The following is a 10,658-nucleotide window of genomic DNA, read 5'->3' as shown; positions in this document are numbered from 1 at the left end:
ATGGTGACAAGATCTTCAAAACAAGATCAATCTTGAATATATTTGAACTACTTTTAATTTAATATATTTCAATTATCATTGAAATGACTTTCATAAAACATAAAATTGTTTCGCTTTGAAAGATATTTCATATATTTGAAATAATCAGTTTCGCACCTGAAACAATCCATTTCATATTAACAAAATGAACCTAAATTGTTGCATAAAACTCACTTCGCTCATTTAAGAAATATAATTTCACTCGTTTTAAAAACTTATTTCAATCCTTAAGAGACCGATTTCACACGTTATTCCGGAAAAACTTGATTTCAGTCATTTTGATTTACTGATTTCAGTTATTCAAAAAACATCTTTCAGTTATTACCAAAAACAAGTTCACTCGCTTTATAAAATATGTTTCGCTCATTTTTGTTGTTGAAATAATCAGTTTCACATGTTTGAAATAACAAGTTTCACGTATTTCATACCAAAAAACTGTGACATGTGTATTGAATAGGATTTCACTCATCTTAAAATTTTGGTTCCATTTATTTCAGAAAACTAATTTCACTTATTTTATAAAATCATTTCAACAAACAATTTCACTACTTTCAAAATAAGATTTCACGCATTTAAAAATAAATTTAAATAATCAGCTCACATTGTTTAAATAACTAGTTTCGCATATTGCACACTGAAATATGATATTTCAGTTTTTCTAAGCAGTAAAATAGTAAATTAGTTTAAATATATTGAAGATAGGTCTTGTTCTACAAATCATGTGTCAAGGAATTTGAATATATAATTTTTTCAATAATAGAACAGTCTTGTAAAAGATATTGACCGTCTAAACTTTTAGGCAAAAATAAAATGCATGCAGTTGTTTTGGAGAGAGACAAGGAAGTTGATGCATGCATGTGGACCATACACAGGGAAAAGATTTATTTTATTGTTGAGAGGGACCTACTTAGCTGACACATATTTGACTATTAATAGAGATACACGAGATTGTTGCCACAATACAAACCACTATACACATGCAATGGGCCCTTGACACACGAATCCTAAAGTAAATGAAAGGTGGATGGCTCGCCGGTAGATACCTGGATTTTTTGTCCAAAAAGACCTCCTGTCGAGATGAATTGACAAAAAAGACTACTTCTAAATGAATTTGACAAAAAGGACCCCCTCAGCGGTGGCGGCAGGCGACACGTGGCACCTGCCGCCACGCGAGGAGGCGGCGGGCCCTGCCGCCACCGCCGTAGGCGGCAACCCAGCCAGAACGTCTTCCGCACAGTACATCATGCCGCGACGGAACGGGCCAGGCGTTGTGGGCCACGCCGCCACAAGACCAGACGGCCTTCCCTGGCGCGGTCGCTGGCGGGCCGACAGCCTCTGCTGCGCCCGGGCCCCGCCAGTGGGCCTCGCCGCCACAGCCGGAGGCGGCATCCTACTGGCGCGCTGGCTGGCCGACAGCCTCTGCTGCGCGTGGGCCGAGGCGCGGGCCAGGTCGCCACTGTTGCTGGCGGCATCTTTTATGCGCGGGAAAACGACACTGATTCCGTGACTGACGGCGCTGATTCCGATACAAACTTCGCTCATTCCGATGATTTGAAAATTGATGCGCATAGCCTGCTTTTGCTTGTTTTGCTTGAGTCATGCGTGGCGACAGGTTCCCTGTTGCAGACTTAGCTAATTCCCACGCGCGTGCTGGCTACTGCTTGAGAGGACGCGACGGCACTGCAGAAATACACTCACTCGTTGCGGGAATCCGAGGTTCCCTGTTGTACCGACACTACAGGGATCCTAAAATTTCCCGCCTAATTTCCTCTGTTCTCGCTTATTTTCTCGCCATCATTTATCGTGTGAGCCTATAAAAGGAGACACGGAGGCTCTCGTCCAGCCATCCTCGAAATCGGCAGTGCGCAAAGTGTGTAACACATTTTTCAGTCGGTATGAGTTTGCCTTGCTCGGATCAAAGCATTAGGCCGAGGAAAATGAAGAATGCAAGTTTGCCTCTGGGGGTGGCAGTCCTGCGGTGTTGGTGTGGCGATCTTTGCAAGGTGAAGGAGGTGACGGATTTTTCAGATTGGTTGGGCATGAAGTTTTTCATGTGCGCCAATTATGAGGAAGATCCTGCCGTAGCTATTTCAGAGTACGACAAGCCTCCGGTATGCTTTAACCCTCACAAATAGATATTGTTGATATTTTGATTTATTCTTTAATAACATTGTTGTTTCTTGTTGTAGTCTCCTCCGCCTCTGTGCATGTACTATCGTTAGATTGACACGGAGAAGCCGGCTTGGGCAGTGACTGAGATTCATGAAAGAAGTCGCCGTGCGTGGAATAGTTTATTTGCGGAAGAGCGACGCGAGAAGGCGGAAGCTGAGGAGAAAGCAGAGCAAGAGAAAGAGTTAAAAGAATACTATGCGGAGCAACACCGTTTTTTTCAGGAAATGGGAAAGAAAAACAGGGAAGAGGCTCGTCGCATGGAGGAGCAGGAACGACAGCGAAAGGAGGCTCGTGAGGCGGAGAGGCAGAGAAAGAAAGAAAGGGCTCGTGAGGCCAAGGCAGCAGAAGAAGCTGGCGATGGAAAAGGAAAATATCCACGCTGGACTCAGTAGATTCCTATGGTAGTATTTTAAATTTCGCAATCATTTGTATCTTTATTTCTGCACTTTAATGTAGCTTTATTTCAGGAGTTAAATGTAGGTTTATTCCTACAATGTATCTTATTTTCAGTTGTGTCGTGTCGTAATGAAAATAAATATAGTTTTAGAATAAAGTAGTGGCATTTTCTTTCCCTCCACTAATATCGAACATCGTACAACAACTACAAAATAAAATTAAGATAGAACATAATGCCCTACAATAAGAGAGTGCAAACTAATAATGCAAGTACATCCGAATTAAACGGTAGAACTGGAATACAGTTTAAAAACTACATGAAGGCATCATCGTCATCCTCCATCGATGCAGAACTCTTGCCCTTCGAGGATGTAGAACTCTTACCCTTGGACGATGTAGAACTCTTGCTCTTCGAGGATGCAGTACTCTTGCCCTTAGACGATGCAGAACTCTTGCCCTTTGACATGCAGCACCCGGAAGCGGCGGCATGAAGATATCATCTTCATCCTCGCTCTCCTCAGTCCATAAAAATGGATGATTTTCTGCAGTCCTTCTAAAAGTTTCACTCTTCGGCTCCACTACATTCTTCCACCTTGCACGCAACCTAAGAAGTTCTTTACGTACCTCCTCATAGCTCCTTTCAGGCCACCCAGACCTACGTAATTGGTGAGCCAACTCATTCATTATGGTGTCACTACCGGTGAGTTCGTTCCATGGAACTATCCTATTGTCCATCCTGAAATCGGTAGCTAGCCTCAGAAGAGTCCTGCTCATCCCAGGGTGAAAACTACGATCGAAAGGATAATGGGACATCTCGACTACACTACACTCGAATGCTTATCCACCTCCGTCTGAAGGGGGTTTTATAGGTAGAGAGGAGAAAATGGCGGGAAAGAACGAGTGCAGTATGGCGGGAAAGGGTTGGCGGGAACATATGGCGGGAAACGAGTGGCGGGGACATATGGCGGGAAAGCATTGTCGGGAAATGGGTGGCGGAACATATGAAGGGAAAGCGTTTGCGGGAAAATATTGAGGGGAAAGCATTTGCGGGAAAAATGGGTGGCGGATATAACGGCCGCCGACCAATATCCTGTGTCATACACAGGATGGCCGCCCGTCGGTTCCGATGGGCCGATGCTAGGGGCTGATGTGATGGCCAACTCGACCTCACCACCCCTGCTACTGCATCCGGCAACATCAGTGACTGAAATGAACTCCACATACACCATCGGCTGACCATACATTGAGTTATTGGGATTGCTTGCAAACCTCATGTACGACCCCCATGACCGATCATCTGTGACAGGCCGCAAACCCCAACGGGCAACTGTCCCATCATTTCCTCCATCAACGATGAAGGCCTCCATTGTCATTTTTTTTCCTGCATCACTGGGCCAAACACCGCTCGGATGCACCTTCTAACAGCTGCGTAACCCACGTTGACCATGTCTCTCACCACAACTGTAGTCGACTCATAGAAGGACACATCCACCCCGCATGGACCGTCGCGTAAGACGTTCCCATAGTACACTACTAAATTTTCCATAGTACCTAACCAACATACATGTTTACATTTCAAATAATTAGTAACTGAACATTTAGTAGCCGTATTATAAATATCCGGTTTGTTTTTAGAATCATTTGCTTAGACTTTAAGGGGTTGTTTGGTTAATGGGTATTTAAAGATCTATTTTTCTCAAACTTGTCTACGAGCGTAACAAACTAAAACTCTGTTTGCTTTTCTTTAACTACCCCATAAATATCCTAAAATAGTTCTCGCAACATGCAAAAACTTCGCTTCTGGAAAAACGACTATTAATAAAATATGGTTTTCTACATAATTTTCTTACAACAGGTTATGACAAAACTGAGGGTAAGTACTCGCTATCCAAACAACCACTAAACATAATATTACGATAATAACATTTTAATATCATATGAGTAAAATATCTAATTTCTTACGGCATGATATAATGTTTTCCATATCATACGATAAAATTCATTTATTTACAAATAATAATATTTGCAGCGGCATGGCAGTACATCAATATAAAAAATATTAACAAAATTACGGCGTCATTTTATACCTTAGCTCTAATATGAATGTGTTTGCGAATGCAATTAAGAGTCCAAATAGTTTGAATAAATATCCGTCACCAGTACTATATGAACAGAGTCAACCTATTATCATATGAACATCAATATTACACACGGATTTTTCTTTCTGCTATCAAAAGTATGAAAATAGCACTTGCATGTATCTGATCATCACCTCAAAAGGGACAGCAAAGATGGAAACACAATTTCTTCAATCACGTCATCTCCTCCTTGTTTGCTACTAAGATTAATTATTTTACCTAATTACATACATCATCAAGTACATTAGCACATATTCGTAACATATAAAATTTACATTATTTCGACATAACAAAGTAGACCTACAACCTTCTAACTATAGACTTATTAATAAACATACCACATGAAATAACATACCACATGCAATGAATAATTACACTACAAGTGTTTCTTAATTACCGTATTAAGATTTCTTGCATGTCAATACTAATGGACGCACCTAACATTGATACAACATCTTCAACCTACTCTTCTAAAAATTATATTATAAATGCTACATCTGTCGTCTGAAATTATTTCTAACCTCTAATCACTAACATTGCATAGCTAATGATGAGCTAAAAGACTAACTAATTACGACCTTGCATGCACAAAAAAATCAATTTATTGCAAAGCTCATACCTTGATCTTCAACTTCATAGCTCACTTCGCTAGGCAAATCGTACTCCTGAAGCTCTAAATGACTCCAAAAAGTGATGAAATAATGCCTAACAAAATAGATAACACATAGTTATGAACTAAACAAAAAGAGTAAAAACATCATGCATGCAAACGAAACCAACAAAAATGGATAGATCTTACCTTCGTCTATCTTTTCTTCAACTTCAACATATTCAAAATCCAACTCCAAATCACCCTAAATCACAAGTGAAAGTGCCTACTGAGTTTTTCTTTCTCTCTGTTCTTACATACTCAGAAGTTAGAAGAGGATGCCAGTGTGCTTGCGCACGGAGCAGAAGCATACTATATAAAGGAAGAGGATCCCTGTAGTGTCGGCACAACAGGTTTCCGCAGCCTCGGATTCCCGCAGCGAGTGAGTGATTCCCGGGCGAAAGAACCAAAAGCATCCATATTCCCGCGCGTCGGAGTCACAACCGTCACTGTAGCGCCACGAAATCAGCGCCGTCTGCGCACTGTCGCGCCTCAAAATCAGCGCCGTCTACGCACTGTCGCGCGTGCAGCAGCACAGGACAGGCCGCCTCGGCTGGTGGCGGCGTGGCCCACCTGCTGGGCCCGCGCGCAGCAGGCCTTGTCGGCCGGGTAGCGACAGCGGCAGCGGCGGCCGCCTCACCCGGTGGCGGCCGGGCCCGCCTGGCGCGGCCCGTTCCGTCGCGGCACGCTGCCCTGTGTTGCCCTGTGCACGCACCGTTATACACCGGGCTGCCGCCTCCTGTTGTGGCGGCCGGGCCCACCGCCTCACGGCGTGGCGGCAGGTGACACGTGTCGCCTGCCGCGCCTACCGCCACTAGTGAGGGGGTCTCTTTTGTCAATTTCGTTCGCAGGGGGTCTTTTTTGGCAATTCCTGTGGGCAGAGGGTCTCTTTCAACAAAAAATCAGATACCTGAACCGGTAAAAAGCACTTTGCGAGTGTTGGGGCTGTCGTTTCAACATGTTTGGTGGCAGGAGGGAACCGCGTGCGCTGCCGTGCTGAGACCATTGACAAGTTGAGAGCGGAAAGCCAGTGGCACGGACGCATCACGGTTTCTACCACGCCCGTCTCCGCAGTGACAAGTCGATCGTTCGGAGGCCGCCATATCCCTATCTGAATGCAACGTGGGTGCACAGCACACCGGGCCGGAGCGCCAGACATTGACGACGGAGCCTGGGGCTGGGCTAGTGGTTGGAGAGGGCGGCGCACTCCTACGTCAGAGAGAGCCAGCTCGTAGAGGTAGGACGCCTTGCGCTTGTGCAGCACGATCGCCGGCTCCACGATGGCCCGGCGCCCGGAGTCCGCGCGAAAAGGCCCGTCCTTTGCCCTACTCCCCTAGCGACACTGTTACACTTACACACGACATGAGCAGGAAAATTGTCGTGTCGAGATCTGTAGGGCGAGGCCACGGACAAAAAGCGCACCAGGGGCGAAAGCAGAGCGCGCACCACCGTCATCACGGGAGGACCGGGCGACCGCGGAGGGAAACCCGGAGGGCAGCCCCAGCGGCGCGCCGGGAGATGCCGGGGCCTTTGCGCGGCATCTCGCGGCGTACGTTCGGCCCGGGCCGCGGGGCCGGGGGCGAGGAGGATGGGGAGACGACAGGAGTGCGTGGGCGCGTGGTAGAAAATAGTGCGGTGATGATGCGCGCGCGGGTCAGGTCAATGTTCGCTTCTCCGCTGCGCCATCTGGAGTGGGACGAGGACGCGGGGAGACGGCGGGCGGAAGTGTCGAGGGCGACGATGATGATGGGGTTTCATGATGAGTGAGGCCAACTCCACCGCACGATCTCAAACGGACGTTCGGATTGACCGGGTTTTGTCCCTTTGGGGCGTCGATGGGTTCGTCCGTGTCCGGCTGTGTTCGTTGGATCGTGCGTGCGCCCACCGCGCGGCCGCACCCCAAATCACGTCCGTGTCAGAAAAGTAATAAAAAAACAGAAAACATAAATAAAATGACTAAAAAAGTAAATAAACGCAGTTTAATAAAGATAAAACTTAGTTAGGGGGGTCATGGCCACAAAACGGCCCAGTTTCATCACATTAATAATTAAATATAAAAAAGGCCACCGCCGGCGCGCTCCTGCCCGTGCCCGTCGATGCCGTCGCCGTGGTCATCTTCAGTGGCCGCCGGTGTCGTCGTCGTCGCTGATGAGGTCGACATAGGTCCGCGGCGTCCACAGATGGGCCGGTGGTGCGTGGTAGACGGGGGCGGGCTGGGCGGCGGGAGGTGCCTGCACCACCTCCTCCCGTGGCGATGCCTCCCGCTCCGGTGACCGCGGCGGAGTGGCGCACCAGTTCACGCCCACGCCGGCGGCCATCTCCGGAGCAGTGCAGGATCAGCCCCACCCCTGGCCCAGCAGCTGCTGGAACGCGGCCGACGGCTCCTCCTCCATCGTGTCCTCACTCCTCTCCTCCATGAAGGCCGCCATCTGCAGCTCCGGAAAGGCGACGTCGCCGGCGGCAGAGAGTGCCATGGCCTCCTCCAAGCCGTCCCATTGCCGCTCGTCGTGCGTGTTCATGGAGTCCTCCATGACACGCTGCACGAGACGGGCCTCCTCCTCCGCCGTCATGCGAGGAGGTGGTGGTGGCGATGAAGATGGCGACGGCGAAGGCGTGGGCGTGAGGCCGCGCACCCGCCTACGCCCGCGCTCCTGGGGAGCAGCCGCTCGGCGCTTTGGGCGTGGTCGTCGTGGCCCCGTCGACGTGCCAGCGAAGAAGGACGCCCGCCGCGTGTCGTGCTCATCGCGGAACCAAGTGTCCCACAATGGCGAGTCGGGGGCGTACCTCTCGTCGTAGTAGAGGTCGTCCGGGAGGAGGCGGCGGCGGCGCTCGATCTCCTGGCGGCGCGCATGGCCGGTCAGCGGGACCGGCGGGATCGGCACGCGGTCGGCCGACAAGTGTCAGTTGTAGGGGAGGTGGGCGTCGCTCCAGGGGAGCGGCGTCCTCGTCTCCCAATAACGGCGGCACACATCCGCGCAGATGTAGTGCCGGTCGCGCTCGCCGGCGAACGCGGGGGCGATGGAGAAGGCGGCCGGCGAGGGGGCCCGGCCTGGTGGCGATGGCGAGGCCGGCTCCTCCTTCTTCACCGAGCCGCGACGACGCCCCGACGAGGAGCCAGCCTCGCGGTCGTGCTTTCCTTTGCGGCAGTAGTTCCAGAGCCCCATGGCTGCGGGCGGCCGGCCGGCGAGTTCTTGGCTAGGGTTTGGGCTGGGGCTGTCGGGTTTCGAGGAGGCCGCGGGGTGGCGTGGGGCAGTGTGGACGATGACCGGTCCACGGTTTCCACTTAAAGAAGGACGGCGACCCTTCGATGTGCGGATGACAGGTGGAGCCACCCACCCGTGCGCATTGATGTGGGCGGGCGGGAGGTAGGTGGCCGCCTGCCACGCGGCCCCGACGCGGACGAGGCGCCCGTCCGTTTGGTGTCCGCCGCGACCCAAAATCTGCGCAAGTTTGCGCTCGAAATGGGTCGGCCCGGACACAAAACGGACAAGATGGGTCCGGGCCGTCGCGCGTTGGGCCGTCTCATTTGTCCCTTTCATCCCAAACGGACGGGGGCGGACAGAATAGGGTCGTGCGGTGGAGTTGGCCCGAGTGGCGTTTCGTGCGTTGTTCGCGTCGGGCGTTTCTACTTTCTACTGGCCAGTGATGAAGTTTCTTTTTTTCCTTTTTGAGGAAAGCTTGCCGGTGATGGAGTGTGGAACAGCAAACGGGAGGCGGACCGTGTGCCCCGGGGGAAACAGAGGCCGTGGAACGGCTACAAGAATGCACGTGCTGAGACCTTTCGGGGCCGTTTTGCAGCTTCCAGTTGTCACGGAAGGACTTCTCATTTTACGAGGTGTCCCGATAGGACTTTCAAAGCCCTTCACCATGTAACTTGATACCGTGGTGAATCGGTGACGAAGGTGGCGGAGTGCTCTCCTCTTTGATCAGGTGCATACATCATGCTGCGACTACGCGGCGTTTTGGTAAACAGCCGTCCGAGTGTGGTTATGGTGACTACATGTATTCCCCATATGAGAGGAGCACCCTTTCTCTTTGCTCTCCTATCTATGACTCCACTCCCACTCCATGCTCCTGCCCTTGTGGTTATTGCTATCACTGGGCCAAAAGTATTCATGAAACCTCCCATTCCTAACTATACGCCGGGCATAACTCACTGAGCAACGCAAAAGAGTGGAAGAAATAGCGTGTCTCATTCCTAGCTCGATGTGTAGTTGTGTAGGAGGAATGTTGTGAAACAATTTATAACCTATATGTAGAAGGAAATGTAGTGGGCGGAATGCAGTATGCAATGCATCTCATCAATAAAAGATACACATCGAATAGCATGAGATTTGAGATTACCACCCTCAGGACTGACTAGTATAGTTATGACCACATGGGGTGAGAACAGAGGCCCAGGTTACTTTGACTTCCAGGTCATAAAAATAATTTTTACATTGAGGAACATGATCTAATTTTAAAGTTCCTTCACTCAAGTTAGTCACATCTTTTTCTTTTTTTTGCGGATCAGCGATCTTTATTGATAAAAACAAATTAGGATTACAATCACCGTGGAGAGTTTTGGCGAGGAAGGAAGGGATACATTTTGGCCAAAGGCATCTCCGCCCCGACTCAACCGCTTGTTTCGCATAACGGTGAGCCATTTCATTTGCAACCTGATTAACAAAGCTCAGATGGAAACTGTTGAAGCTTCCCCTCATCTCATCAACTTCATGGAGAACTCTAGCAAACAAAAAAACCAGAAGAGCGGTTAGCCACTCCTTTTTAGGAGTTCTCACATCGGGCGTTTCTACTGGCCAATGATGCATTTTTTGTTTATTTCTTTTATTATTTAGGAAAGCTTGCCAGTGATAGTGTGTGGAACAGCAAACGGGAGACGACCGTGTGCCCGGGGCAAACGGACGCCGTGGAACAGCTACAAGAATGGACGTGCTGAGACCTTTTGGGGCCGTTTTGCAGCGTCAAGTTGTCACGGCAGGACTTCTTTTTTTTAACAAAATATACAGGTAGGACTTTCAAAGCCCTCCACCGTGTGACTTGATACCGTGATGAATCGGCGATGAAGGTGCCGGGGTGCTCTACGTCCTCGTCCGGTGCATACATGATCCTATGACCACGCGGAGTTTTGGTGAACAGCCGTCCGGCAGTGATCATGGTGACTACATTTGCCCCTCCTCCGTGAGGAAACACACTTTCTCTCTGCGCTCCTGTCTATGTCTCCACTCCCACTCCACGCTACTGCCCTTGTGGCTATCACTATC

General features: G+C 49.5%; 1 protein-coding gene and 1 long non-coding RNA gene across 3 annotated transcripts; one reads left to right on the top strand and one right to left on the bottom strand.

Moving 5' to 3' along the window:
• The first annotated feature begins 1,909 nt into the window (after nucleotides 1-1,909).
• Nucleotides 1,910-3,167, top strand: LOC123162573 (stress response protein nst1-like). Of its 2 annotated transcripts, none has more exons than XR_006481347.1 (2): nucleotides 1,910-2,150; nucleotides 2,229-3,167. XR_006481347.1 is itself a non-coding variant. In XM_044580352.1 (2 exons), the coding sequence occupies exons 1-2, from the start codon at nucleotides 1,935-1,937 to the stop codon at nucleotides 2,601-2,603; spliced, it is 543 nt and encodes a 180-aa protein (XP_044436287.1). In that variant the 5' UTR covers nucleotides 1,910-1,934; the 3' UTR covers nucleotides 2,604-3,167. The 2 variants fall into 2 exon arrangements, 1 of the variants encoding a protein (XP_044436287.1); XM_044580352.1 differs by having other exon boundaries at nucleotides 2,277-3,167.
• Nucleotides 3,168-3,436: 269 nt separating this feature from the next.
• On the bottom strand, nucleotides 3,437-5,677 carry LOC123160224 (uncharacterized). Its single transcript, XR_006480053.1, has 3 exons — nucleotides 5,545-5,677; nucleotides 5,365-5,450; nucleotides 3,437-4,964 (listed from the first exon to the last, which is right to left on the bottom strand). It is a non-coding gene; the product is annotated as an uncharacterized lncRNA (long non-coding RNA).
• Between the last annotated feature and the right edge of the window lie 4,981 nt (nucleotides 5,678-10,658).

This window comes from Triticum aestivum, chromosome 7B (assembly GCF_018294505.1).
Source record: "Triticum aestivum cultivar Chinese Spring chromosome 7B, IWGSC CS RefSeq v2.1, whole genome shotgun sequence".
NCBI lineage: Eukaryota > Viridiplantae > Streptophyta > Magnoliopsida > Poales > Poaceae > Triticum > Triticum aestivum.
Note: the sequence above shows the minus strand (reverse complement) of the source record. Positions and strands in the feature narration are given on the sequence as shown.

Coding starts and splice junctions, on each gene's coding strand:
- LOC123162573 (XM_044580352.1), top strand. CDS start 1,935: ATGAGTTTGCCTTGCTCGGATCAAAGCATTAGGCCGAGGAAAATGAAG. Junction 2,151..2,276: donor CAGAGTACGACAAGCCTCCG/GTATGCTTTAAC, acceptor GACACGGAGAAG/CCGGCTTGGGCAGTGACTGA.